Source organism: Toxoplasma gondii, chromosome II (assembly GCF_000006565.2).
Source record: "Toxoplasma gondii ME49 chromosome II, whole genome shotgun sequence".
Classification (NCBI taxonomy): domain Eukaryota; phylum Apicomplexa; class Conoidasida; order Eucoccidiorida; family Sarcocystidae; genus Toxoplasma; species Toxoplasma gondii.
This window is the reverse complement of record NC_031469.1, coordinates 1,276,387-1,304,326: the sequence shown is the minus strand read 5'-3', so window position 1 is coordinate 1,304,326 and position 27,940 is coordinate 1,276,387. Positions and strand designations below refer to the sequence as shown.

Below are 27,940 nucleotides of genomic sequence, written 5' to 3'. Positions count from 1 at the left end.
GATCGATACTGTATCCTACGCATACGTCAAACTGCAAGTTCCACGAAAAAGTGATATTTCACATTACTGTTACCGGTACAGAAACCTGGTTAATCATTAGTTTGAAAGCCGTCAAAGAGCTCCAAGTGGCTCGCGTGCCTTTCTGCCAGTTGCGTGCATTGCTCAACATCCTGCCCCATTCCCTTAGTGGTTCTCTGTGTGTCTGTACAGACTAGGAAGCGCCGATGGAGGAACCTTTTCTGTCTCGCCCTTTTTTATTCGTGCAACCCCGCTATCCCCCCAAAATTTCTGTTAGAGACATCCCGCGAAGACACCCCTGAAACGAGCTCGGCGGGCTTCACACACTTGACCGGATCGTGGGTGGAGTGCGGGGGTGCGTCAATGGCCTACGGGGCAGCAGCTTTCTAGCAAAGGGAAGGCTTCGAACACCAGCCAAAACAAACTTACCATTCATATCTCCCTGCGTCTGCCCGTATTCAAACGATAAACAAGACGGGAATAGAGAAACTGAATCTGCCACGAGGCACGCGTCACTTCAAGGCACTCGCCTGTGGAGTGCCGCGCCACTAGCGAGGCAGGTAAAGTGAATGGGCAGTTTGGAAATCGGTTTATGGCGATTGAAACCGCCCGTACCAGCCTCACAGAGGCCTGAAGGAGTCTCATCTGGTAAAACAGGGATCTCCGGCCCCAAAACGCCCTGGATCCGTGTGGTCACCTCAGCTGGACACGGTGTGTCAACTGCAAGGTCGAAATAGTCGCGTTGGAGGCTCTCGTTGTGGCCGACCGCTACCGCTTTTCACACCTCAGAAAAGGCAGCGCTCCCTAAGTCTATCTCCAACTCCGAGAGATAGTTCTTCTCTGGTTTTTCAAGTCTAGACGCGTGTGCCGGGGGTCCTCACCCGTTTTTAAAATCCTTTGAAGCTGCCCACGCAGCGGGCGGGTGCCCGGCACTGTGCGTGTAGGAGCGGCGAAGGCTTAGTCGCATTTTCGCGTGTCATTCACTGTTGAGTCAGCCTCGAAGATGGGTTTTCTCTCCGTCCATAAATAAATTACCCGCCACAAAAGTCTGCTTCAGATTGCTGTGTTCCGCCAAAAACCGTGATTCAGCCTGAGCCGCGATCCGCCGGCAGCTTTTCGCAGAGGTGTGATTTTTACGAATTTCTCCCTGTATTCCCCTCCATCCTCTCATCTGGGTTACACATGAGTCCGATACCTGCCCATTCTTTGCATGTGCGGATCTGTGCCTTCTTGGCGGACGCAGCGGTGGCTGCTGTCAGCAGAACTAGAACCGTCGCAGGGAAGCGCGTGACAAAAACCCTTGCTCTAAGCGGAACCCGCCAAGTTCTCGCCTTCATCGTTTTCACGTGAAACGGCATCTTACCCAGAGTGCACGAGTTTATCTGGTCTTTTTATTTACGCCGTTACGGTTTGCGGAACTACAGGCGCCGGCGGTGACGGTGAACAGCTGCTTGTAGGGTTCTGCTCTTTGCCAAGAGCTTCGGTTTCGTCAAGCGAGCTTAGCAAACATTGGTTTCCGTTGTTTTTTTTTGTACTGAGATGCTTTGCCGAGAGTTCCGGTTTCTTCGACTAAGTGGAGCAAACCTTGGTTTCTTGTTTGAAGGGCAACTAGTCACTCTCTACGCACCAGTCACTGTTGGGCCTCCCGACGCCGGTTCCGGACTACACACCGCGTTGATCCCAAGGGTAGTTTGAGCATCCGTTGAGACTCAGAGAAGTGAGCGAAAGCGACGTGCTTCGCGGATCTACCGTCGCTTGCAGATGATTCGCGCTGAACTGGTGCATCGTGTTGCGTAAGCCTGTTTCGAAAGGCCTCGAAGACGCAACTAGGACGAACAAAGCAGTTCAAATTACAGCAGCTGCATGCCGGATGCAGGTGTTCAAGAGTAAAGTGAAACATCCTAAATTCTCTCCCACGCTGTAGAGATTGCAAATCATTCCCATCCAACGTTCTGGGAGTGTTGTGCAGGTTCCATGTTTCCTTTGCCTGCGCGACGTCCCTTTGAACAGTTCTCAAGAGCAGCGCGAATTCATGAGTTATCTGTTCGATGTAGGTTTATCGGAATTCCACGTTTGTGCCGGTAGAGGTTCGCAGCGTGTGTCAATTCCGGTCTTCCCCAGGTGCTGCACCTGATGAACGGCTCTGCCCTGATGCGGGCTCTCGGCTTCCTTCGACTTGCGCCCGTTTTCTCTGGATTTGCGGCAGTGTTGTTCCGCTGTCAAGTCTAGAAACGAACTTTGCGTTTCGGGTGACGGACCAGCCCCGCTTGCCTGACGGAAAGCACCTGTCCATCTATGGTGCTCGCCTTTTTTCAAGAGGTACTCAGGAAATGACAAGTTTACCTAGCTCGGATTTGGACTTCACGCGCCACGCCTTTCTTTCAGGCACAGATGCCGACACTCACAGGAGCTCTGGACAAGTTTGTGTGGAAGGCGTTTGCACGTCGGAGAGTGAGAGATTTGCAGAAATGCATGCAGAAGAGGAGAAACGATCTCCGGAGGTTCTCGGTGAAGGCGGCGCGTACTTCTTCGGCTCAAACGGAGACGAACAGTGCGTGTACGACGGCAGAGAGGCGGACGCGAGCCACTCCCGACGGGGAGCAGAGGCTGCTCTTCATGCGGTTTCTCTGACGCGCAGTCGACAGGAAGGGGAGGAGGCAGTGACTCGCGTTCTCGTTCCGTCTCAGAACGGCGAAATGGAGAAGAAACGAGCTGACGAAATGAGACTGGACGGTCCATTGGAAGGCCAGCAAAGGAACTCAAGGTGCCACTTGATTCTCTACGCGCAGGGGACAGACAGACCTGGAGTGTCACTACAGTTCGCGAGGTCAGGAGCACGCTAGGAAAACGCTCAATCCGACATAACTTTTTGCCTGTTGCAGAAGATACCTATAGGTTTGGTTCTGAAGAAAATAGCTACAACTAAACTTGAAACCATAGTGAAAACTCCTAAATCTAATGAGTACCTCTCCAGGAGTAGCAGCTGAAGTATCAGCGATAGGCTACTTTGTCGAACGGTGTGCTTGTTGCTTTCTTTTGCGGCGTCGTCCTTTGGCCGCCGCGTCAAGGGCCTGGATAAAAACAACCCTGAGTTGTGTTGCTTTTATGCGTCGATCTCCCAAACGTCGTTTCGGGTGTCGGTTTTACTGACGATCCCATACAGTCGAAGAGGAGATTAAGCGAGTGGAGAACACAGCGGAAAGAGAAGAACGAGGAACTTGCAGCCTCTTTGTTTTCTGTTTCGCCATGTGTTTCAGATGGCTAGCTGCCGAGGGATACGAAGACGAAGAGATCGACATAGAGTGGAAAGACTGGGGTGTCCAGCTCGTCGATGTCCGTCAAATCAAAGTCGGGACCATGTGCTGTCTCTACTACCATGTCAAGCTCAACCAGGCAAGACACATGCATGCAACGACGCTAACGTTCACTTTATTTGTTACCTCTACCAAGGTCCCGTACTGCTGACTCACAGATTAAAGATTAGCATCCATGTATATACGCATTTATATTTATATATATTTATTTATTTACATATATATATTTATATATATATATATCTGAAGCTGCACGTGGCCCTTCGACTGCAGTTTCATTCAACAAGGCATGCTCTTTGCGGGATCTGAGTGGTTTGCACCGGTTGATTTATTTTCTGTTTGCTGCCAGATTCCACTTTTCTAGGGAAAGTCGTCTTCCACTGAGTTTCTCATCCCATCACCAGAGAACGTATAATGCGTTTCCGCCGTTTTCTGGAAACAGTTTCGCTAACTATACACTTTCCTGAGTTGGCCCGGTTTCGCTTCTCGCGTCAGCGCGACATTTTTTTGGCATGTGTCGTTCCCCAATTTTGAGCCTTTCGTGTTTTCCAACTACATGTTCTGACACTTCAACTTTGCATTTTTCTCGACGCTAGAGGTTTCCCGTTTCCTTTTTGTAAATACTGTCTTCCCCGTTGTGCGCTACAGCACGTGGCGATGGAGGTGCTGAAGGCCTGTCTCTTCACGGCGGCGCAAGTCCACTACGAGTTAGACTATCAACTTCTTCCTTCCCATCCTCGGCGGCTGGAGTCCTCTTTCGCAAGTCTCTCTTTTTCTCGACTCCCAACCTCTCCGTCCTGCTCCCTCTGTTACTCACCGTCTCCGTCACAGAGTGTGAGAGGCCCCCTCGCAGCTGAGGAGGAACGCGAGGAAATCGAAGCTGAAAGGTCTCATCTCATCAAAGATGGAATGCGCTCGGTATCCCCGCGGCTCGCGTCTCGGGTCTCAGCCTCCTCACCCTCGTCTTGTGACACCTCTGCAAGCAGCCACATGACCGCTAGACATCCAAGCGATCCGAGCAGTCTACCCTCCGCAGGTGTGCCGACAGCTCCCGGAGATCTACCACCTTTCCCCTCTCAAGCTTGTGTCTCTCCCCATTCCGCTTCTCACTGTGCTTCTCCTCATTCTAGTACACTCTACACGTCGCATTGTTCTTTCCACTCGAGTTCTCATTGTGGCTCTCTGGAGTGCATCTCGAGGAGACAGCGTAGCCCCTGGGAGATCAAGGCGCCTCTGTCGGGGAGACAGTTGAGAGAGGCGGTGCATGCAGCGGCGACACTCGCGGCGGAGGCGGCGGCAGGAGCTGCGCTGGCGGCTCAAGCTGCTGCGGAGGCAGTCTCAGCAGCAGATTTTGCGGGAGAAGAGGACGTCGAAAAAGTTGAAAAAGTCGCTGGAAAAGTCTCTTTTGCGGTGCAGGCCGCGGCAGAGGCGAAGGCAAAGGCGGCAGCGGCCGAGGGAACCGCATATGCAGTCGAAGATTCAGACGCATCTGGAGACCAAAATTCGCAAAGAGAAAGTGAAAACGAGAAGAGAGGAGAGAAGGAAACGAACGAGAAGAGAGGAGAGAAAGAAATGAGAGACAGACAACTGTTGGGTGACGCGTGGAGAGAGAGGGTCAACAGCAGTGGAAGTGGGAGTACGCAGCGCAGCAGCACAGGCAGCGAGGCGAGCGGGAGAGAGAGCAGAGGCATGGGACGATGGTCTTTCCGAGACTCGCCGACGTCTCTCAGAGAGGCGCATGCAGACCTGTCTGAAGGCGAGAGGGCCGCCGCCAGGGAGGGACTCTCAGCCGCTGCTGGACCACCCAGCGAATCGATGAGACAGAGAGAAGGGCCGTTGAGAGAGGCCAGAAGAGAAGACGGAGGCGCGAAGCGCGAGAGAGACAGCGAGAAACCGCCCGGCTGGCCCGGTTTGGGATTCCCCCGATGGAGCGACGTCGTCGTCGTCCACCTCCTGCAAACGCGCCCTGCGTTGGCTGCGACGCTCTTGGCCGACGTCTTGGCCGCGCTTCTCAGAGCCACAGCGACCGTGCAAAGGTACGCGGCACAGAAACGAAAGATGGAGAGAACGAAGGAGAGAAGAGAATGAAGAAGAGAAGAGAGAGAAGAGAGAGAAGAGGGGAAGAGAGAGAAGAAGAGACAGAAGAAAAGAGGAGAGAAGGAGCAAACTGGAGAAGAAGAAATGATGTTGAATCCGAAGGTGAAGAGACGAATTCATGAGAATTCAAATCCAGGAGGGGAGACAGAAGCACGTAGATTCAGCAGGCTTTGTAGAGATACACATGAAAGGGAGAACAGGAAGCAGAACGAAGGCAAGTGAAAGAACGAGAAGATCGTAAGGTCCACTTTCTACGCATGGTGGTGAGGCGCCACCAGAGACGTGTGTCTCTGTGTCTGGCCGAGAAAGGTTCGTTACGACGACAGACAGGAAAAAACGAAATCTTTGAATCGTCCTATGCTGGGAGCCCACGCCTTGAGTTTGCCATTAGCGTTCCCCGCAGCAGCTTTTTGTCTTCCTCAAGATCGACCCTACCGGGGGCAGAGCAGACCGTCATTAAAAGAGCGTGTTTGAGTCCAAATGTCAATGCGGGGTGGGGGATGGACAGCTGAGTTTCCTAGCGAGCACATCTGTCGCAGCAGTTCTGCTTTTTCTTCTCCTCTGTTTCTGTTTTTGCGTGGCGGTGTCCAGCGCCTCGATTGACTTGGTTGTCTGCACCTGTCAGCTGGAGTTCTCCATTCGATGAGGAGCTGGTGTCGCTTCTTTCTGCGAAACGAGTGCTCAGAGCGAGGAGCTCAATGGAGGTTAACCACATGCAAACTGTGCTCATGTGAATGGACTCGCAGCATGGGGCTTGAACGCGTTGAACTGGGGAACGGAGGTGCAGGAGAGAAAGTGCACAGCGTGGAAATCAAAGTACAGTTTCCAGCGAGTCTCTTGCCGTTTCAAACGAAAGTCCCTCGCGACAAGTAAGTCCATGTGTGCAGAGAAACGATTTCGTCGACATTCTGTGTCTCTCGCGGCTGGTGTCTCCGGGTGGCCCTTCGCTAAGGACGAGCCGTCTCGAGAAAGCTCGGTCTTCACCTTTTCTTCTGCGTCTCTTGCCCTTTGGCCGTCCGGGATGGTGGCCCTCTCGCTTATATTTGAACACCCGACCGTTGATTCGTCCTCGTCTACCTCTGGACTACCCTTTCCCCCCGTAGAGAAGACGACTCGTACGACACCAAGGTTGCTCTATATCGGCCATGTTTTCGAGGCACAGAATGTAGAGTTATGCTATATCTCGTATCCGTTTCCATCGTACTGGGAGCATCACCGTTCAGGGAGAAATGCTTGGAGGCGTTTCCGTTGTTGGCGGTGGGTGGGTGCGAAGGAGCTGAGGTGTACGTACACTGGACGGGGGGTCACCCGGCTCTGCGTTGCACGCAGGCCCGCCATCAAGGCACTCGAAGACGAACTGAGAAATATCTGCAAACGACACGACGCACAGATGCTCCTCAGATGGGACGATTTCGTAAGACTTCCCTTCTTAAAACGTTTCTTGTTTTTCCTGTCGGCTCAGAGAACTTGGGGTGTCTCTCGAGGTGGATTTAGTGCTACCATACCATTATCAGTGCTTCTGCACAACCCTTCGGTCCTCCCTGTGCTCTACGTATCTGGCTCTTCTCTTTACTCTTACGAGGTATACGTATTCATGCATGTATGTGTGCATCTATAATTCATATAGATATGTCCCTGTGTAATGTGTATGCATATATATATATATATATATATGTATAACTATGTTTGTACATAACAGTGTGTGTTTACCAGGCTCATGTACGTGTCACATGTTTATGAAACATTCAGATGGACAGGCGTACATGGTGCGTGTGCACATGCATGTAAATGCTTCGGCCCTGCGAGGAACCTCTTTAGAGTCTGCGTTTTTTTTGAAGTGGTTTTCGCTGATAGATGGCAACTATCAGCACGAATGCAGTGGTCATCCTAGCGTCTGAGGACTCGGTTTCTCTTGCGGCCGACACGAGGGAAAACAGGAGTCCACATATTACGCTGTCTCAGGGACGTTTGTCTGTGAGGTTCTTCCGGACTCACTTTGATTTCCTGTCGAGTCTACATCGATGTTCATGTTGCAGTTTACTTGTTTTAGATGCCCCTCCAACGTCTCTCTTTCGCAGGCACTAAAGCGAAAATGCCACTCGCTGGTGGTCTTCGGTCTGAATGAGGTTCTCGTCGAACAAGACGTGATGGACGCGATGCTTCAGTGTAACGACACCCAGATCGACCTTGACAAGGCAAGTGTGGATGTCCAACGTTTTGGAGACGCCGCTTTGTGCAGTGTCTCCACATACTGGGCGACCTTTCTTCTACGCGTCGCTGGACTGTTTGTGTGTTTACTTCCCGCCATGTTCTCTTCTCTGCACCACGGCAGAGTCTCTCGGACTGGAGGCTTCAAGACTTCACTTTGCCTTTTGCGTCTGTGTCTTCGCTTTTAGTTTTCTCAGTCTCTCCTCCAAGAACATGGGGGAGTCGCGAGCGAGGAGAGGATGTACATGCGCAAACTGACCAAGCTGAAAGGCGCACGGGCTGCAGATCTCGTCAAAAAGGTTCGTTCTTCTTCGGCTTTGAATTCGTTGGAAAACCTGGTGTCTGCGCGTAAACTCTGAAAGTTCAGTGGGACTCATATTTTCACTTACACGCATCTCCACAAGACGCGGAAAACCGCCATGGACATCCTATCGTCTTTCTCTTCCTTCTCCGCAAGCATGTTGAGTGACAACAGGACTCCCCATGTTTCGCCTAGAGCACTGCCGGTGGTTAAAAAGAAGTCGAGTGGGTGTAAATGGTTTACTGACACGAAGGCCTTCGTTCACTGAATCCAAGTCCTAGCGCTCTGCTTTCGTCTCTCATCCGAGATGTCCCAGGGTTTTCGCTCTCTCTTCTTTTTCTTTCTTTGCTCTCGCTCTCCGTGGACTTCGTCCCTGTTTTACTTGGCTCCCTGTTTCTCTCGGCATTCGTCTGTACAACTCGTGAGCGTTTTTCTCTCAGTCGAGTCACATTGTACCGTGAATCCAGACTTCGAGGAGTCGATGAAGAAGATATGGTTTCTGGAATGTCGTTCTTGGTACTTCATCGACATGTTAGCGACGTAAATCCTAACACACCACTCGTGTAGACGGTAGCCTTTTCAACTCCGCATAAAATGCACAAGAAAAGGCTACGCAGGTGAAAAGACGTAGATGTGAGATGGCAGGGGTATTCCGTCTCACGGTGAAAAGGAAGAATCTGTAAAAGCCGGTTCAGTGTGCCCAATCTAATTGCCCGGAAACTTCTCGAGCCTCGACAAGTGGCGGGACTACAGTAAGTGGACGTACACCACAACTACACATCCGAGCGGTAGGTGAATTACGATAACTCGAACTGCACAGGCCACGAGTCACGTGAGTGCAGCTACCAAAGAATACACCAACGGGCTGTTGAAGCATGCAACATCGTAAATTTCCATGCTGCTGCTCCGTCTGTAGATGTGGAATGCTTCCCTGAGAGGATTCAGCTATCTGCTTCCTGTCTTTTTTCCGCAGGTGCTCCCGCATCTGACCATCGCGAGAGGAGCGTTTTTTCTGATGTTTGTCTTGAAGAAACTGGGGTAAAGCAAGGCAAAAGGAAAGAGAGGAGGTGCTTCAGAAACCTACAGTTCCACGTTTCCATCAAACTCTGCGTCGCATGCGGGAAAGACTAGCGAAGGAGTCCGCTGGAAAAAAGGTTCAAGAAACAACAAGGGACTGTACACTGTACATACCTGAGAGTTCCACTGCACGAAATGGGTTCCGTTTCTGTTCCAACAAAGGACATGCCGCTGAAAGTGTCTCCAACTGGAGAGTAAGAAGTGATCTTGGCTTCCCGTCGCAACAAAGTCGAGAATATGTGCGACCATCTCATGTTTTCGGTTTCTAAGAATCCTGCATGCATTCCTGTCTTGTCGAGTGTATCTTATACTCGCGAGTATTCATATTGCCGCACACCTGCATGTAGGGATGTCCCTGCCTAGTACACTTGGAGCTTGCATGGTTTTCATTTAACTTTTCGAAGAGCTGCTGGAGGGGTACACACGGCTGCACGTCTCGCAGCCTCGTTCTGCACATTTCCGTTTTCCGTGGCTCTGTCTTCGATCCTTGCAGTGTACGGACAGCGCTGATGACCCACAGCTGCCAGGAAGTGGCACATTGCGTTGGAAGACTTCTGGGGATCGACTACGTCCTCTCGAACCACTTTGAGGTCTGTCAACGATTCCCTTCACCATGCAAGAACCGGGTGTTGACGAGTCGCACAAACAGACACAGCATTCACACAGGTTCCAGACGAGGCATGACAAGGATGGCCTCCTTTGAAATCTCTGCTTTTGTCTTCTTCAGTTCCTCCATCTTCTTCATCTCACGTATCTTCGTCATTTGTTTTATCGTTTTCGGCTGCTTTATCTCCTTTGTCTTCTTCATCTCGTGTTTTTTTATCTACACTGCCATTTTCGGATCCTTGCTCTTCTTCGTTTTCTCTATATTTTCAGCTCCTTTAACTTTTTTCTCTTCTTCGTCTCCTTTGGCGCCTGCAGCCTTTGCTTGCTCTTTTTCGTTTCATGCGTCTGTTTTCTTCCCTCTCCTGTCTCTGACTGTGTGCATAAGAGCCTTCCTCTCGACGCTTGTTTCTGCTCTTCTCTGGCAGAAAACAAGAACTGTCACACCGTTGAATCGCGTCTCTTGTGTTACGGTGTACGTACACCTCGACGGGGGGGGACGTAGGATAGAGATCTACACGCCATGGCTAGAAGCGCAGCTGAGACGACACAGAGAACGGAGATAGAAAAGTAAAGAAAATGAGGAAGAAGGAAAGCAAGATCAGAACTTAGGAGGTTCAAAGGAGGTGCAAACAGCTTTCAGTTCTTTTTCTCCTCAGTTGTGCCTTATGTGGTTCTTTTGGCTTCTCCAGCGCTGCACGTTGACGCACCTTGTTACACTCGAGAGGCCACACTCAGGCGTACACAGCATTTTGCTCCTAGTCTGCGAGACTCGTTTTCTGTCCTTTGTCGGGCTTCCCCCTTTTGCATCTGTAATTCCAGAATCACGAACTACACAATTCCTTAGGAAACTGAATAGGGCTCCAGTTGCGAAACGCAGAAACCCCCACGTAGAACAGTGCCGATGTGAAATAGAAAAGTGGAGTCCAACGCGGTTGTTGCTAAAATGTAGCCAGGTGGACGAAGCTTGGTTTTTTGCCGGATGCTCAGCTGCAACACTTTCAGCTGTCTTCAACAGTCCACTGGGGTGGCGGTGTGCAGCAGGCATAAAGACCTTGGTAGTCTGTGTCTCTTTCTTTGGTTGTTTCGTGCTTATTCCTTCTCCCATGCCATGGCCAAGAAGTGATTTGCCTTCGTTTCCTTTTTCATTATCTCCATATCCAAAACGGGTTTCTCTTCTGTGTGTCGTTCTCCCTTTGTGAGTCGGACGGTTGTGTTTGTGTGTTTTTCTTGTTTTTCTCCCTTCGGCCCCAGAGTTCTTCTTCTTTTTCTCCTTTTTTCAGGTCAGAGAGGGCGCGTTAACGGGCCGCGTGGTGGGGGGAAGCTCGTCCAGTGAGGTGACGACCAGTCACATGCTCGATCCTCTACGGAAGATGGACTGGCTGCAGCTGCTCAGAGACAAAGAGCGCCTGGAACGCGATGCCCTCTTTGTCCTAGCGAATGTGAGACTACAGAAAAACTGAATAGTTGCCGAAAAGACTTTTCAAAAAACACTGCAAGACGGAACTGTGGACCCAAAGAGGTGCAACACCTTGCTTGAAATATCACTATCTGCATTGAAACGAACAAGCAAGACACACACAGTCAGAGCGACGATGGGATGAGAATAGGACAGCAGAACTCAAGAGAGGGACGCAACCTGTCGGTTCGTTCAACTCGCTTTCTCGACAAAGTTCGTATGCACCTCGTTTTTGTTTCGTGGCCTGGGAATCCGTTCCGCTGCAGCTCTGAAAAACATACCTACAAACATATATGTGGATATGCACAGGCAGTTAGACGTGGAGAGGAAAGAAAACTGGCTCGTGTAAGGTTTGCACGCACTCGACTCTCGGGAAGTAGGGGGGAGGAGAATACAGAGGAGGACACTGGCATTTCTTGTATCTAGTAAGCCTCAGGAGCGAGTGAAGGTGGCGTTTGTTCCCCTCGTCGCGAGCATCATGCCGATAGGGTGTGCGTACACCAGGAGTTGCTTGTGCACTGCGAGTACACAGGAGGGAAGAAGGAGATCCAGCTGTTTCATCTGTGTGGGGAGTGAAGTCATCGAGACTGAGTTTTTCCCTGTTTTTTCGGGGTGTATCTACAGTACGAGAATTTCGACTTTTTGCACGGGGCGGCCGGGTTCTGTTTCTCCTTCAATGCGCGAAGAGATCGGGACATTTCGAAGTTCCTGCTTCTTCTTGGTAAGCTGAAGGTGCTATGTGGAACTGAACTGTCTGTCGTCCGTCTTCTGGACGAACGCTTGCCAGTTGTGTCATGTTCTCGTTCTAACTGCCAGAGGGCATTGCCTCTTTACGGATCGCATGTATCCCTCATTTCGGATCTTCTTCCCTCTCTCGGTTTTCTGCCTTTTTTCCCTGCCTCTGTTCCGCTTCATCCTGGTCCCTTTTTCCCTCATCTCGCTGTGCCCGCCTCTCTCGCGACTTTTTTGTTCTTTCGAGTGTACTGTGTGTTTCCGTTCCTTGTGTGCCTTTTGGATCCGTGTCATCTCGGGCTTCCATCCCTCTTCGTCTCACATGAGTTTCCTTCTTTTTCATTTTTGAGTCTCCTCGTTTTCTACATCCTTTATCATCCCGTACCTCTCCTTCCCCTACTTCTCTGCCCCTCCATCTTTCCTCTTCTTGTTTAATCTGTTTGCTCCTCCCCCTGCTCTCTCGCACCCGCGCCCCCACATTTCATCCACTGTTTTTCTTTATCTGCGTATTTTGTTATTATTCTCTTTGTCCAGGCATGAAGAATCGTCATCTGCAGGAGTTCCACAGCACCTTCGTTGCGTCGGCTGTAGAGGCGTCTCTGGACGTTGCGTATCCTTTGGGTCTCACGGCTCTGGTGCAGAGACACCAAGTTTCTTTGCTCTCTCAGTTTCTTCAGCCCTCTTCCCTCGACTCGGAGGACGAAAGCGTGAGAAATGCCAATACGATTTCTCCACCCGACGTCGGAAACTCGCAGACCGAGGAAGTCCGGAAGAAAGAGAGACTGAGAAAAAGCTGCGACGGCGACGCAAACGCGCTGAGAGACACTGAGGGGTCTCCAAGGCCAAGCAGCCCCCCAAGGCCAACGACTCCCCTAGCGCCAGCGACCCCCCCGGGGTCAACGGACCCCCCAGGGCCAAGTGTCCCGCTACAGAGGCGAAAAGAGAAAAGGGAGGGAAACGGCACACGGGAAGGAACGCAGGAGGTCGCTACCAGGAGGGAAGTGAACGGAGACAGTTGCGAGGCCCAGGACAAAGAAGAGGGAAGGAGCGGCGAGAAGCCGCAGGAATCAGCGACGCAGTTGTGGAGAAAGACTGAAGAACAGGCTGAAAGAACAAGGTCGGCAGAAGGGAGACCAGAAAGCGGGATCCGTCATGCGTGTTCAGAGGAGAAAACAACTCTCGTGTACTTCCCTTCGTTGTCGTCTTCTTCGTCTCTCGCTTCGTCCTCTTCTTCCTCGTCGTCATCTCCCTCTTCTTCTCCCGCGTCTGCTTTCGTTTCGGGCAAGGACGGCGCGCCACGGGATGCTCCGGCGAGGAGGGACGAGTGTTTCAGTGCGCCCTTGGAGAGAATGAAACTGGCAAAAGAGAGTCCAGAAGAGCGACAGGGCCTGCGGGTCACTTCCTCAGCTTCCTCGGTGGCAAGCAACTCACGCGGGGAGAAGAGAGTCGACAGGGCCGTCGTCTGCGTTTACGGCCAAGTGCGAACCAACGACGCAACGCCGCAGCTGTGGCGGTGAGGAAGAAATCCGAGATAAAGAGAAACAGAGAAATAGGAAAAAGCTAGAAATAGGAGAAAGAGAGAAATAGGAGAAACAGAGATGTAGGGGCAGAAGAGAAAGGAGAGAGAGCACAGAGGTAGAGACAGAAGAGAAACAGAGATACCAGTGAGAGGAGAGAAACAGAGAAAGAGGAGAAACAGAGCACTAGAAGAACCACTGCTGCTGCAGTGCGGTGCCAAGAACCAAAAAGTTAGGAACGGAGAGAGTGTCCCGAGTCTTTAGATGAGAGGCCGAAGAGAGAAAAGAAACACGAACTGACAAGGCACGTCAAGATCGAGGAGGCGAGACACTGGACAACTGTAGAGCTGTCGCAGATCGCATGTTTTCGTTTGTCAATCTTGCCTCCACCGGCAAAGTTCACTTCTGTCTGGTGCGTCTGGGCATGCAGAATTTTCGAGGCGCTCCGGCCATTCGAACAAGGCCGCTCTGGGGGCGGGAGCTCGGGTGTATGTACACCGGCATCAGTGCGCGGTGTACGTGGAGGCACGTCGTCATGTGGCATCGAGGCTCTGCAGCTTGTCAACCTTCATCACCACATTTGTCTTGGGATGACACTTTCCTGGATGAGGTACGTCTCAAGTTCTTTAGCATTCTCGACGGCACACATGTAAGGAGACTGAACATGACTTTAACAGTGAGATACATACACAACCGAGTTCTTTGTGACAGGTGTACACCACCACGTTACTGGGCTGCTGAAGACCGTTCAAGGTGTTGGAGTTGAACATCCGACGCTTATCGGATGGCACAAACAAAACTGCCAGTGTTTCTTGCTTCTTCACGCGGTTCCACACTTTGATCGACATCGAACTTTGTTTTCTCTGGCACGTAGAGACACCGTTTCGGTTGTTCTTTCTAGGGTGTCTCCTGTTCGACTCCAGACCTGCCGGCCTGTCCCTGTTCTCTCACCCCTTCAGCTGCATTCGCTATCTCGCTATTTCTGCATGCCTTTTCTCGCATTTAGAGATGTACGTTTTCCACCTGTCTCACCTTGTCGCATATTCCTCCATCTGCCTCTCTCGTGCATTGTCCACCACATCCCCTGTCGAACGAAAATCCATGCACATAGTCTTTCTGAAAAGTAGATTGATGCAGGCGCGTGCTCTCGGCGTGTGCCGCCGCAGTTCTTGTTCTCTCTCCACTTTGAACCCGGAGCCTTGGGCGTTTCTTCTCTTTCCAGTCCGTCTTCAAAAGCGCTTGCACCTCAGCGCTTGACGAGTTCCGGCAGCGGCCGCAGCGACTCCTTTTCTTCTCTTCCGCCCGCGAATGTCGCGGCAGCTGCTGTGGCTGCTTTGACTTTGTCTTCTGGCGGTGGAGTCTCGTCCGCGGCGCCTCTGTTCCCCCGCGTCTCCTCTCAGTCTCTGGGCCTCCCTGCGTTGGCGTCGCCTTCGCAGCATCTGTCGCCTGTGAAAGACGTGCTTTTCGTCGCCTCATGTCTGGGCTTGAAGGCCTCATTCATTCCCCAGCTGCCGCCGAACGGACGAGCGTCTCCCTACCCCCCGGGAGTCCCTGTGTCGCCCTCCGCGTCGCTGTCTTCTCTGCAGTCTTGGTCGCCAGAGGAAAAGCGGAGAAACAAAGCAGAAGAAGACACCTGCGAACGCGAGGCGGCCGCAGCGAAGGCGACAGACACAGGCGAGTCGCGGGGTGCCTTTGCTGCCTCAGGAACGTGTCATGGTGGTCCAGACGCCGTGGGAGACGGACTCGGGCAACGCAGAGAAGAAGCGAAAGACGCTCTCTCCGAGAAGACGGAGAGCTGGGCTGAGAAGAGAGAGAGCTCTTGTGAAAACGGAGAGAACCTTTCAGAGAATAGAGAGAGTCTGACTGAGAAGAGAGAAGAGGGAAGCGCACGATCGTTCTACATCGTCGTTATGGAAGAGCCGTCGGTGTCTCCACAGCTCCTGGTCCACATCTTCGCGTTGCTGTACGACAACCTGATCAATATCGAAGGTACAATTCTATTTTCCATGTACACGGACAGGAAATAACTCTGCGAAAATCAAACAGTACCGCGAGACCCCCGAGTCGGGGATTGAAGTTGCACACAAAACATGTCATGTGTGGAAACAGGTGCCTCTTGGCACTTGTGTCGCTCAGAGAGAGGTTGAGGCGTACATACACTCGAGATCCAAGAAGATACATATGGACTAAGGGACGCCACCGATCGCTCGCCGACTTCAAAGCTCAGACTGAAAAGGGCATTACGGGGTGGCACAGCCACTCGCAAATGGACGCGTTCGTGACAGTTCAGTGCATGCGATTCGAGTGCAGGTGTGTTAAAAGACGTTTTCGCTTGTATAGACACTCTTGCGTCTCGACATAGATATGCAGAAACAGTTGCTGGTGAAAAGCTGGTGGATATCCCCTTTGCTGTGTGCTCCTCTGAGTGCGGTGTTAGACTTGATTTCACCCAAGACCGGTGGTGTCTGCGTAGTTATATCACCCTCATGCCAATGAAATATCGATGAGATGAAACGTATTTGGTCAACGCAACAAAGTAGAAGATTGAACTGCATCGCCTTCAAGCTGTCTCCTCGGATTTATCGAAGGAGAGGAACGCCGCGAGCTGGGGGCCTTTTATTTCGGCCTCGACTGTTGAGATGTGGCCATGCTCAAGGACAGTTTTTTCTTCATTTTTTTCTCGTTTGCAGAAATCGACAGACTTTCGTTGAATGTGGCCAAGGCGATTCGCCTCCGCGTCGCCATTGGGCCACTGGTGGATGTACAGCAGCTGAAGAAACAGCTACTCTCTGTCTGTTCAGGTGAGGGTTCAGAAAAGTCCTTCCTTCTCGGACTCCCAACGTTTTTCTGCTCCCGATCCTCCTGCGGGTGTTGCAGTCTCTTCCCGTTCTGCTTCCAGTGCTTCCGTCACAGTGCAAGAAGAGACGAGTGGAAGTGGAAGAACGGTGGTAGACGAATTGCAGACGATAAAGGAAACAGTGGGGGGCAGCGCGATATGTGCGAGATGGCACCCAAGAGGCTCTCTCGAGTGACTCACAACGAGGCTGTCTCTGCATCGCGTTTTTCTAAAATGTCTTAATTTCGGTTGTTGCACACAGATGACATACGCAGGGACACAAGACGGCACGCATGTCATTCTATCTGCATGCGTGTTAACTTTATGTTTGTATGTTCGTACATGTTTTTAACTTTTGTGGATATATATATATATATATATATAAATGTATTAGCATGCTTTGTATCTTCCTGTATGTGTATTATGGGTATGATTGCCTTTGCTTGGTTATGGTAAGAACTAGACGAGAATTGCGCGAGAAGACTGAAACGAGATGTTCGCGATCTTTGGATCGTGGACAAGAAAGGCTGGACTTTGCATGTTGCCAAGTGTCTGTGTACTTCGAGTGTACTCGGGCGCGCAGGAGGCGCCTTTTCGTGATTATCTTGTCCTTTCTTTTTACAAGTTGAACGCCCCTTTGAGAAACGTCGTTATTGAAACCTTTTCTTCAAAATGTTTGTCCTCTGCAGACTTTGGAGCGGACGTTGCGCTGCAGGCTGACGACATATCCCGGTACTGCCTCCGCCTTGTCGTGTTTGACATGGTAGGTCTGTTGGGTTGATATTGTGAGCTGTGCATACGCCCAGTGCAGCTGCCGTCAAAGTTCGTAGATCTCCCCCTTGGTGAAAACGCTCCGCGCAGAAGTCCGAATTTCTTCCGTCGCCGCTGTTTCCGGTGTGTAGGTGTAGAGACCTCTTGCCTAGTAGTGTCTTCACATTCACTAGAATGGTTTGGTCGGCAGCTTGGATCCCACCCAGGCCGTCTGACTGTTTGGATACCTAAAGCAGCGTGACTGCGCTTCCCCATGGATCAGCGTGGCTACCTCAGCCCATGCGGGGCGCCCCTGGTGGCTCGTAGGAAACTGAAGTCCGCCGCCCTCAGCTGTCTCAAGCAGATCTGCAACTACATGCATTTTGTATGTGCATGCATTGACACAGGATTCCACGCTGGTTTGCGAAGAAGTGATCGACGAATTAGCCAGAGAGGCTGGTGTCATGGACGAGGTGGCCGCCATCACGCAAGCTGCCATGGAGGGTCACCTGGACTTCCACTCAAGTCTCATGCAGCGCGTCAAGATGCTGAAGGGAATCAAGCGGTAGGCGACAGAACTCCAGAAATGTTTTGTGTCCAGTCTCAAAACAGACTGAGGAAGAGAGTGAACTGGCACGTGTTGGGTGGGTTCTCATCTTGAAGACAAGTTGCCTCAGTCTTCAATCGCGCGGGACGCCTTGTCAGTGCGACTGCTGAAAAGGTAGACCTCATCAGATGTGTGCGATTTTTTTGTTCCAACCCCGGAACATCCCCAAGGCACGCAAACTTTAGGAGTGGTCAGATCGATATCATCAAATCTAGGAGGGATACAGCGTCTCCTGTCTGCTAGAACGTCCCGTCAACGCTTTCAGTCGATGTGTCGCTGTTGGTGTGGTAACATCTCGCGGAGCCCGAGAGAAAAGGAAGTTTCCCCTCGAAACATTCACAGACATCGGCCACTGACCAGCGTGATACGGCAGTGGCTATGATACACGGACTTGATCTCGGTTTCCAGTGCGCGTTCCGTCCACAAAGAAAAGAACGAAAAGAGAGACCATTCGTGTTTCTGTCGGCGTTGGGCGAAGACACATGCTCCCACGTTAGGCTGCATCGATCGCAGAGATGTTGGGTGAAAACCATCTTTTTATTCAGTGGAGCTTTTGTCACATTCCTCGACCATCTTCGGTTCTGTGCCCTCTGTTTTGCGGTGTACAAACAGCTCAGCGCTCGATGCGGTGGCTGCCCGCCTGACACCCACTCCTGGGGCAGCGGCCCTCTGTCGCATTCTGAGGCACTTGGGGTATCGACTGGCGGTCATCAGTGGAGGATTCACATATTTTGCACGAAAGATAAAGAAGCTTCTCAAGCTTCACCATGCATTTGCAAACCACTTACAGATCGACCCGTGCACAGGTGGGTTCGTATCTTTCTTGCTTGCTCGTTTTTCGTGTTGCCCCGCTGCGCTCCTCTCGTGTGGCGTTTCTGCCATTGCACGGTTCTTCCTCGTTTTTTAGGACACTCAGACGTCTTTGCGTTTTTTTGTTTGCCTCTGTTCTCGGGTTTCGTCGCGGTGTCTCGAGCCAGGTGTTCTGCTTCTTTTCCTCCGATATCTGTGTCGAAAATTGATGTCCGACAACACTCTGTCTAGGTCTGCTTCTTGTCCAGTGCTTGGGCGTTGTAACGCGCTTCTCTCTGCAGCCTTTCGCAGCTTCATTGTCCTTCGTTCTTTGCATCGATGCGTTGTTTGGCAGCCGTGTAATGGTATCATCAGCCTCCCATGGAAAGTTCCACTTTTTCCTCTTGTTCCCATTATCTCCTATTTTTCTCGATGTCATTATGTATGAGGATTTGTCGTTTTTCGCGTCGGCGCCCCTGCGTTTGTTCTTTTTGTGTCTTCCATGACACCCGTGTCGTTCATGTTTCGCGGTGTCTCTTGGTCTCGCTTTCCACGTGTTTCCTTGTTCGTTGTCTGCGTCGTCTCCTTTGCGCATGCGGCCCGCAGTCTTTGCCTTGTATCGCCTTTCCTTTTTCGGTTCTCTTTCGTTCATGTGACAAATGCAGGAACCGTGACAGGAGAGGTAGAAGGCCCTGTCGTTACAGCTCAAAGGAAAGTGTCTCTCATGCGCATGCTGGCGGAAGTCGAACAGGTGCAAGTAGATCAAGTCATTGCTGTCGGCGACGGCTCCAATGACATTCCCCTTTTGCTGCATGCGGGTAATCACACGAAATTTTCGCCGAAGAAGAGACAAAAGCCAGAGTCTGTTGCGTGCTCAAGTGAGGAACAGAAGGCAACAGATACGAAGCGACAGCTCGCGTCGGTGGTGTATGAAAACCATCTCACCAATATGTTGGTGGGTTTCATGCGCACCACAGGTGAAATCTGTAGATAGAAGGGAATCGAGGGAGGAAGCGAACTCGGTACTGTGACTACGTGTGATTTCTTGGCAGGCATGGGCGTGGCATTCTGTGCGAAGAAACGTGTGAAGGAAAACTCGAACTATCAGCTGAATCAGAGGAATCTGTTTCTCCTCGTTCATCTTCTTGGCATAAGCGAAAAGGTATGCGCATGCTCAGCTTCGAAACGAGGGCTTCTGGCTGTTTTTTGCACTGGCCGGCGAGTGCAACAGAAGGGGAAGAAGCAGAATTACGACAAAATCCGAAATCGGTCCACTTTTCGCTTTCGAGTTCGACGATGCATGTGCAGAGTGCACAGTCGCCGGCTTGGCGTTTTTTCCACATCAGAGCAGACGCGTAGAACTAGGCGGATATATAGCCATGTGTGTCAAGGAGATGTAACTGTACGATACTAACAGAGCGAGACTCTCGGTTGACATCATGGCACCGAGGTGCAGGGATTGCGCGGGAGACGCAAGCGGTTTTGTTTCTGCTCTTCCACATCGGTTTCTGGGCTTTTTTTTTCGATTTATTTTGTTCAGGATGCCCTGCAACTGGCACAGGTGGAAGACGTTCGCGATGACTAAACCGACCCGTGGTCCGAAGAGGCTCCATGGCTGCAGGCGTTAAATTACCTTCGGACAAATGTGTTTCTCTTCGTTGTCGTGGGCGTCGACCATGATGCGACCCCACCATTTAGTGTTTCTATCCGCGCTGTTCTAGTTGTAGTCCAGATGAGGCTGAGAAGGCACTACGAATAGTTGCAATAGTCTCCTCAGCTTGTCGCGGTTGACTGAGTGCTGCTGACAGTTCTAGGACTCGTAGAGTTCAGGGCGAGTAAACTGCATACACTTCGGTTGCGAAATGAAAATCAGAGCAGCAATACTTTGGATGTTCGAGGCCTTTCTGCAGCTCTGATTCTACCTTAGGATTCCCGCGGGTCGAGGCGAGGAACAGCGGCACAGGCTTCAGGTATATGCACATGCGACATGCTGGAGCTTTAGATCGGGGTGTATGTACACGTCACCTGTCCACTCGTGTGTGAGCGGTTACTGGGAGAGGGGATTCGGCCGCAGGCGCTCTGGCTTTTGCGAGCATAACGAGAAGAGCATTCGACACTTACGTTTGTAGCCGTTCTCGATCACAAATGCTCCTGGCGCTGATACGCATATTGTCGGCGAGGATCCACACTTGCTGACACGTTGTGCCCCGGTACCGACATCCATTTTCGGTGTTTACCTTCAAGCGTTTCGCTGCGCCGAGTGGGGAACTAAAGAAGTGACGAGAATTTTCGTTGCCTCTTGTCTTAGCAACGCCTGAGCTCTCCTATTTAGAGCAGAGGCAGAGGACAAAATGGCCAGGCGGAATTATTGTTCACTCGACAATAGCTGTGACGCACAACACGACTGCTGGAGTTTTTCTGGTTTGCCACGCCGCTCATGTTGATGGCCCAGCTCGAGGATGTAACACGAAGTATCTTTGCGTCTATCCTGGGCACTACTGCACTGACACGCAAAAACGGAACTGAAACACAGTTTCTGCTTTCCTTCCGCGCCGTTTCTTTCGTACACTCCTCCGTAACGGCTTCTGACGAGGTCCTACGTTTTCGAGAGTTATCTGTCGACAAGCACGTCCTCATGCAACATTACTCAGTGGTCATGTACACTGACTTGGCTTGCATACCTGCACCGCGAACGGGAAACAAGCGCGAAAAAATGGAGAAGTTACCGTGAAACAGTTTCTCATCCTCCAGATACCTAAAGGTGTCCAGTGGGATGGCGATGTAGAGCAGTCGTAAAGAACCTGGTTGCCTGAGTCACATAAACGGAGTCACGTTCGGTGCCAGTGCGTGTCCTAGCGACATAGAACGCAAGAGGCTGTTGGAGGGGGTGTTCTACTTTTCAGCGTCAAATCATCTGCCGGGGTTTTCTGGACGTTACATGTAATTTGCTGTTGTACCACTATTACGAAGCCTGCCAGTTTTGTTTCTTGACGGCATTCGAGACAGGCAGAGTGTTCCACAGTCATGCTGTCTGCCAGTGACCTCACGCGAGAACGTGAGCGATTATACAATGATCCGATTTTTGAAGTGTTCGTGCTTCTACAATTGTTTCATATGTAAACGCAACAGGCTAAGTAGGTTGTTTTTGCACAAGTGAGAGGACTTTGATGGCATTGAAAGTTCGTCAGCAATGAACAGCGTCATTTCGACGCAATAATTTGTTTTGTCTTCTGGCAAAGGAAGCGTGCTCTCCGTGCTGCCCTTGTTTCGAGAACTGCCGTGTCCAAAACGACACTTCCACTATGCGTGCCCGTTTAGCAAAATCAACCCATCATCCCACCAGCAAGTTGGTAGGCATATGGGTGTGTGAGCTACACAGAAGTGTTCCAGACTTTCCCAGCTGGTGGTCCGATTTGCCACTTTGTTTTGTTTTTCTCCGCACATTTTCCAACGGCCAACGACATCAGGAAGTAAACCCTGGCGACACCTTTACAGTGAAGATAGAAATAGCTGCTCCGCAGTCAGCGCTATCAGTGGAAAAGCGGGAGCGACAGGAGGGAACGAAGCGCACATCGATGTTGTCAGAATACGGAGCTCCTGAGACGGAGGCAAACAAACTGTTTCAGACTTCCACTAGGGGGGGTGGGTGCAGTGGAAAAAGGTGAGGGATCTTCAGCTGCAGGAGCGAGTAATCGCGTTCAACGGACAGAGCCGCTAAGATTGTCTCGATATCACCCCGAACCCAAATCAGCAACACAAGACGGTGATGCGTTTCACGGTGATGAAGATCTGTTTGAAGGGTCTCGAAAGTGCAAAAAATGGAGGTCCGCCTGCTCAGTGGTGGCAAGGAGCGACGGGGTTATACAATGTCAGAACAAAACAAGGCGAATTCAAGCAACGCTGCGCAGTATCAATGGGTACTTGCCACTCGTTCTATTTCATATTTGCCTTTTGTCGCCATCGTCGCGGTTCCACTACGACTACCACTTCAAATTCACTGTTCGAATTCCCACTGTGTCGTACTAACATCCGAGTTTCAACAAGTTCCTGTCTCTGTCCACCTCTTCCCTCGTATGGGGTGTCGTCCTTTTGTCGAATGTTCGACCTTCTTGGTTACTCCCCTGCGGTGTCAACCGTACTTGGCTTCATTTTTACGTTTCGATTTTTCTCCGTCTGCCACTCTTTCACCACCCTCTTTCTCTTCCGTTGCTGCGTCCTCCCTCATTTTGTGGAGCGCCTCTATAAAGTTTTTTACCTCAGGCTGGTCCAGCTCGGGGACTTCTTTCAGTACATGAGGGGGCGGGGGTTTCGTGCCGTCGAGTTGGGTGTATCTCTCGTCATTCTGTAACATCCACTCCTCTCTGCTTGGAGGCTGCCCAAACAGTTCGCCCCAAATGCCTCGAGAGTCTGCTCGTTTCGGACCCACCGCGTGAATAAAGTGCTGCCGTGTCTCAGAGTCTTTCTCACCGCTTCGGCGTTTGAAAGGGTAAGACGCAAGACTCCAGTGTGCGTCAGCGCTCACGATATATCCTTTCATCTGCAGCACATGCACATTGGCGCCACTAAACTTCCACTATCTTAGAAACATGAGTGCACTGTCCTCCACGAGGAAGAACTTTTTCCCCTCAGCACTTGCTTTGAATCACCGACGTTCCCTCCGAGACATGCCGATTTGACTAAACACTGCGCATATACGTGTCTCGAGCTGTTGATATGTACAGTTGCCTGGACACTCGAATCGACATGTGATTCACCGAGGAGGGCGTAGACTACACGGTAAAGTACGTCCATCAGTGCACTTGATAAAAACGCGTGTAAGCTTTCGATGCTGACCTCCTGGGTAAAGACCCACTTTCGTTAGATTTCGACGGATTGGCATCCGCGATTCTTTTTCGCCACCGTCAACGACTCACCTGCCGGTCGACAATGGTGATTTTCTCGTTCTTCTGTTCTTGAACGGAAGCGTTGTCTTGTGCAGCTTTCTGGTCTTGCGAGTTCCCTGCAGAAACTCGACAGGTCACGCGGAGGCGTGCGCGTGCCATCGACACATCGATGCTCTCCCGGATGTAATCTGTATGGACAACACACATCTTGAACAAGGGCAGTCCCACATGCACAGAGTTGAAAGCCAAGCCGCCTTTGAAATGAGCGTAAAGCAGGGACGCAAAGAAGGGAGAGAAAACATAATGGCGGAAAACGGAACGGGCCGTAAAACATCACTCGCTTCTCGTCGAGACCGTCGGATCTAACTTCACCGAGACTCACTGGGAGGAAGAGGAATCCAAACTTGGAGAATGTCGGTTTCTTCTTTCCATTGGATCCTGCGAAAGCAAAACAAGCACAAGAAAGGGAACCCCAAAACGCTGAGAACGAACGGACGGAAACGATGCATTCTCTGTCCAGCGGCAACCGGCTGCCCGCACAACGCTCTGATGGTGGGGGACTGTGCTGAAACAGCGTCGGCGTCAGAATTGAGCTATCGCCTCAAGACGTCGAGTAAAGGCTTTAATGGACACACAGGCAGCTGAGTAATGAAGTGTCTTTCAGGTCCACACGCAGGCGACGGAAATGCGGCCAGCGCCCAACCGGAGGGGCGACTTCGAGCCAGGAGCTCTTCTGTTGCAAAGACGAAAAGAAGAAACGGAAACGTGTCGACGTACAAACGAAGAACGGATGCCAACGAGCAGAGACGTACGCGTTGAAGAGCTGGCCAATGAGATTCGTTCCAGATAACAACAGTCCCTTGGATTGTGTAGAGAGCAAACAGCCATGAGCAGTGAGACAAGTGACCTGTCTGCAAGAAGCACTTACACAGTGTTGTCATCCAGGCGCGTCTTCCCCGGTGGTGTCGGTTTTATATCCAGTTGCTAAGAACGGCACATAAAAGCAGAAAGAGAGGATACCCGAAACCTCGGTCTCTGTTCGAGAGGGAAGCAAAGCATCAGCTATCCCTTTTCTTCAGAAGCAACCCGATGTAAAGAACGACTGTCTCGTGGAGAGTGTCCAGTGAGCGAAGTCGACATCCTCAAGAAAAGTCAAGAAGCTCGAGCTATTTTGTTTCCTTCATGGTCGTCTCTCCTCTCCACATTCAAAGCGAGAACAACAACCATCACCATGTGCACGCCTACATCTACTGTCTATACAAGCATCTACATAAATGTACACATGTACGTGTATATATGGGCGTATGCACTTTGTCTGTGTGATTTCAGTAGACCTGGCGTACCCTGTTGCGCGTGGATGAGCGCGACCGAAGTCAAATGGAGAAACGACTTCTACTGATCGATTGTCTCCAACTGGTTTTTCCTCATCCCCGAACTGAATAGCCACCTTAGTGCCATGGTGGCCAGATCCACTGACCCCAACTAGCTGCCTCACGTGTTCCATCTGTCGCTGAGCCGTCGTTCCTAACTGAAGATGGCTCAATAACGAGGGAGCTCTGAATAACGATTTCTGTTCTGTGTCACGCCGCTGTACATACACTGTGCGTCTCTCTGTCTACCGCGTCCCTTTCCCTCACCTCGAGGTATTGTCTCGTGCTCCCTCGAATGATGTCCAAAAGGTCGTTTTCGTTTTTCCTTGCGGCTGCCGTCTCGGGAGCCTCTGCAAACTGCTCCGCTGCCTGTCGGAGTCTCCGATCTTCGACCGCTCTCTCGCTCTCAGTGTCTTGGCTCGCGTCTCCGCCCTGGGAGTCCGCATCCGCTCTTGGACGATCAGTCTTTTCTCCAGCGTCTTCCCGCGCCGGTGCATTCCCAGCCGACATGATCGATTTTACGACTCTCATCGCTGCTGGATCTGCTGCCGCTTCCCGTACGGCCTTTGCTACGTCGTGCGGATTGAAGCCATCCTCTGCCTCGCGCCTTTTTTGTGCCTCTTCGGCCTCATGTTGTGCTTTCTACACCACCCACGCAGTCAGGAAGCGAACGCACGAGTCAACCAGGAAGAAACAAACGGAGAGGGAAAACGAGGGACAACGTCGATTACTAGTTACGGGGACGAAGTAGTGGTTTCCATTCTCATGCAGACAGTCATTGATGGGAGGCTGAGGGACACCGGCAAACGACGTGAGCGAACTCGAAAACTGAACCCATTTCCCCTATGTTTCGCTTCCCTCTATAGTTTGTCCGGCACCGGAAAAGAAGCCGAGAAAACCTGCGAGCGACGCAGAGCCGAGCGTCTGGTACGTGCAGTCTTGTTTCGTGCTACTTTGCGCGTTTGCGGGATGCCAAGTTGCAGGCCTTCTCCCATTTCAAGCTCCTTATGCACCGTCCATTTATTTGGGACTAAGTTCTCGAAATGAAACACCGGATGAAAAGCCTCTTTAGTTCGGAACCCACACTGCACGTGGTCGATGCACAACTCGAGTAGGGAGTCCTCGTCGAGCACACTTCGGTTTTTCCTTACCTCTTGTTCTTCGTAGACGTCTTGCAGGCGTTCGCCAAAGGCCCCAGACTTCACAAGATTTGTCAGACGCTGCAGGAGAGACGAGAAAATCGAATTCATCAACAGCTTCTTCTCTTTTACTCAAGTCAGTTACGGCCGACAGTCTGCACCACCAGAGTTCAAGCCACGACGCCCTCGTTCACATGCAACCGAGATGACACAACCAGAAGACTTGCACGCAGACAGACATTGGAAGACTCGTGAAAAGGATATAATGAGACTCGTATAGCATGCGTATGAACGGTCTACAAAGATATGCTGGACACACAAATAGGCAGCTGCAGAAAGGGGGGTACTGTTCACGGTTCATGTCTGGAAAAAAACGACCGGCGGCGACGCGCGTCTCTCTCTACATCTCTATTTCACGGACCATACTCGTCGGCCCGAACACCCAGTGTACGTACGTTGAATAGGTTGTCGTTTGACGCGTCGCTGTCCTTGTACAGTCCGTCGATGACTTCTTCCAATTCCTTCAAAACCTTTGGGTCCCGTTTCGGGAAGTTCCCCTCCCGCTGAGCTTCCGCACGAAGCTCCTGGATTGTCGGCACCTCTCCGTCGCTTCCTTTTTCTCCACTCTCTCCCAGTCTCTCTTTCTCTCTGTTGCTTGTACTAGCGCTGCTTTTCTCGGTTTTCGAGTTTGCTGGCGAAGCGCCAGACACGCCCGGTTCCTGAGGCGACAGTGAAGCCGGCAGGAGCCTTTGGAGACGAGAAAATTCTTGCTGAAATTTCTCCAGAAGCTGCTCGTGACTGTCTCTGTTTTCAGGGACAGCGTGAGCTCTGGTCCGCAAAGGACGAGGAGGAAGAGAACGGGCAACAACGGCAGAGCGAGAAACAAGGAGAGAACGCGAAACGAGAAAGTCGTGGAGAAGCGGAGGAGAGCGATGGAGGGCAGAGGCTGAGAGGAGCAGACTGTCGCAGTTGGAGAAGAGAGGGAGAGAGGGGCGGGCAGCTTCGCACGCAGAGGGAGAGGCGCCGCGGAGGGAGAAGGAAGGGAGAGAAAGGCGAGGGCAGGAGAAGCAGGGAGGAGCGTGCGAGAGAGCAGAAGACAAGAAGGCGGAAGGCGTGATAGAAGTGGACTCTAGCCCTCGAGGAACGAGGGAGAAAGATGGAGGAACGAGAGACAGACAGCGAGGTGTGCGAACGAGTCGGTGAGTCATCGAGACACTCGAAGGTGGACCTTCGGGGAGACAGCGGTGAAGAAAAGCGTTCAGTCGTGGAACTCCCGACGAACACGAATGCAGAAAGCCGCTTTGTTTTGTCCACAGGGTCGCTCCGCGGCACCTCACTCCCGCCAGCTTTCGTGTCTCTCCTGTGGAAGCTCGACTGTCCCCTTTCTCCACCTTGCAGCTCCTCTGTCTTGCCAGTTGAGGCGCTAAGCCTCTCCGTACCAACTGGCGCGAGCTCCTGAAACCTTTCGACCCATGGTCCGCGAGTCGAGAGGGAAGGAGTCTTGCAGACGCACGCGGAAGGGAGACCGTCGAGACTCTGCAGTCTCCCGTCTCCTTCGCTATTCCGCCCTGCGCAACTTCGGAGACACAAGGGGCAGCGTCGACGAGGTACAGAGACGAGTTCAGGTCGAGCAGAGGGAGACTCCAGCGCAACAGAAAGAACGCCGCGACCACAAAGGGAGAAAGACAAATCGAAGACGACGGCATAAGGAGCAAGTAAGAGGGACCGCGGCAGACTGATTCTCTTGGAGAGACCACCCGTGAAAACTCTACGTAAAGGTATGCAGGTGAAGGATTCGTTACGGGGATGGAAAACAACCAGAGAAGGAGGGCGACTATCCGCAGGCAGGCGACTCTGTAGCGGAATGACGCGCGACAGGGACGAGATTAAAGGCTTGACAGGAGCGAAAAACCAGAGAATGAAACGTTTTTTGAGGGTCCTCAGGACTTGGAAAAGATGAGGCACCAGGCGAGTGTTTCGTGTCGGTCAAGACAGCGAGATCTCTTCCAGCGGTATTCCTGGAAACTGCGCGACAAACACTCTCGGCATAACACTGGCGCAGGTGGTCTGAAGTGAGTCGACAGCTCCTGCGTCAGTGTCGAAAACAGGACAAGAAAACAGTTTCTGCGCGACGGTTGATCATTCCTAAGTTCGAGTGGATGAAAAGATGCAGTGGGGTCGTGCCGTCGCCGGCGGCCACGTCGATTTTGGAGGGTCACCCGAGCAACCGTAGGACAGCT

At 51.6% G+C, this 27,940-nt stretch overlaps 2 protein-coding genes across 2 annotated transcripts; one reads left to right on the top strand and one right to left on the bottom strand.

Annotated features, from left to right (window-relative positions):
* Nucleotides 1–43: 43 nt before the first annotated feature.
* Nucleotides 44–21,569, top strand: TGME49_222900 (phosphoserine phosphatase). The gene is made up of 20 exons (XM_018779977.1): nucleotides 44–2,845; nucleotides 3,276–3,411; nucleotides 3,981–5,368; nucleotides 6,176–6,298; nucleotides 6,759–6,843; nucleotides 7,508–7,624; nucleotides 7,826–7,936; nucleotides 8,912–8,976; nucleotides 9,509–9,605; nucleotides 10,902–11,060; nucleotides 11,702–11,798; nucleotides 12,344–13,322; nucleotides 13,757–13,936; nucleotides 14,549–15,315; nucleotides 16,017–16,127; nucleotides 16,852–16,925; nucleotides 17,320–17,477; nucleotides 18,974–19,126; nucleotides 19,361–19,470; nucleotides 19,849–21,569. Exons 1-18 carry the CDS (start codon nucleotides 2,349–2,351, stop codon nucleotides 19,101–19,103), a joined length of 5,274 nt encoding a protein of 1,757 aa, XP_018638325.1. The 5' UTR covers nucleotides 44–2,348; the 3' UTR covers nucleotides 19,104–19,126; nucleotides 19,361–19,470; nucleotides 19,849–21,569.
* Nucleotides 19,849–27,940, bottom strand: TGME49_222880 (hypothetical protein). Its single transcript, XM_018779976.1, has 8 exons — nucleotides 26,156–27,940; nucleotides 25,713–25,781; nucleotides 24,829–25,203; nucleotides 24,120–24,175; nucleotides 23,574–23,629; nucleotides 23,222–23,379; nucleotides 22,776–22,845; nucleotides 19,849–21,117 (listed from the first exon to the last, which is right to left on the bottom strand). The coding sequence occupies exons 1-8, from the start codon at nucleotides 27,404–27,406 to the stop codon at nucleotides 20,963–20,965; spliced, it is 2,190 nt and encodes a 729-aa protein (XP_018638324.1). The 5' UTR covers nucleotides 27,407–27,940; the 3' UTR covers nucleotides 19,849–20,962.

What these genes read in the sequence shown, in the direction of transcription:
- TGME49_222900 (XM_018779977.1), top strand. Translation starts at nt 2,349, where the DNA reads ATGACAAGTTTACCTAGCTCGGATTTGGACTTCACGCGCCACGCCTTT. An exon ending in ACGAAAGTCCCTCGCGACAA is followed by an intron (nt 6,299 to 6,758) that starts GTAAGTCCATGT and finishes CGTTGCACGCAG; the next exon opens with GCCCGCCATCAAGGCACTCG. An exon ending in CCCAGATCGACCTTGACAAG is followed by an intron (nt 7,625 to 7,825) that starts GCAAGTGTGGAT and finishes CTTCGCTTTTAG; the next exon opens with TTTTCTCAGTCTCTCCTCCA.
- TGME49_222880 (XM_018779976.1), bottom strand. Translation starts at nt 27,406, where the DNA reads ATGCCGTCGTCTTCGATTTGTCTTTCTCCCTTTGTGGTCGCGGCGTTC. An exon ending in ACGTCTACGAAGAACAAGAG is followed by an intron (nt 25,204 to 25,712) that starts GTAAGGAAAAAC and finishes TGGGTGGTGTAG; the next exon opens with AAAGCACAACATGAGGCCGA. An exon ending in GCACGAGACAATACCTCGAG is followed by an intron (nt 24,176 to 24,828) that starts GTGAGGGAAAGG and finishes TGCCGTTCTTAG; the next exon opens with CAACTGGATATAAAACCGAC.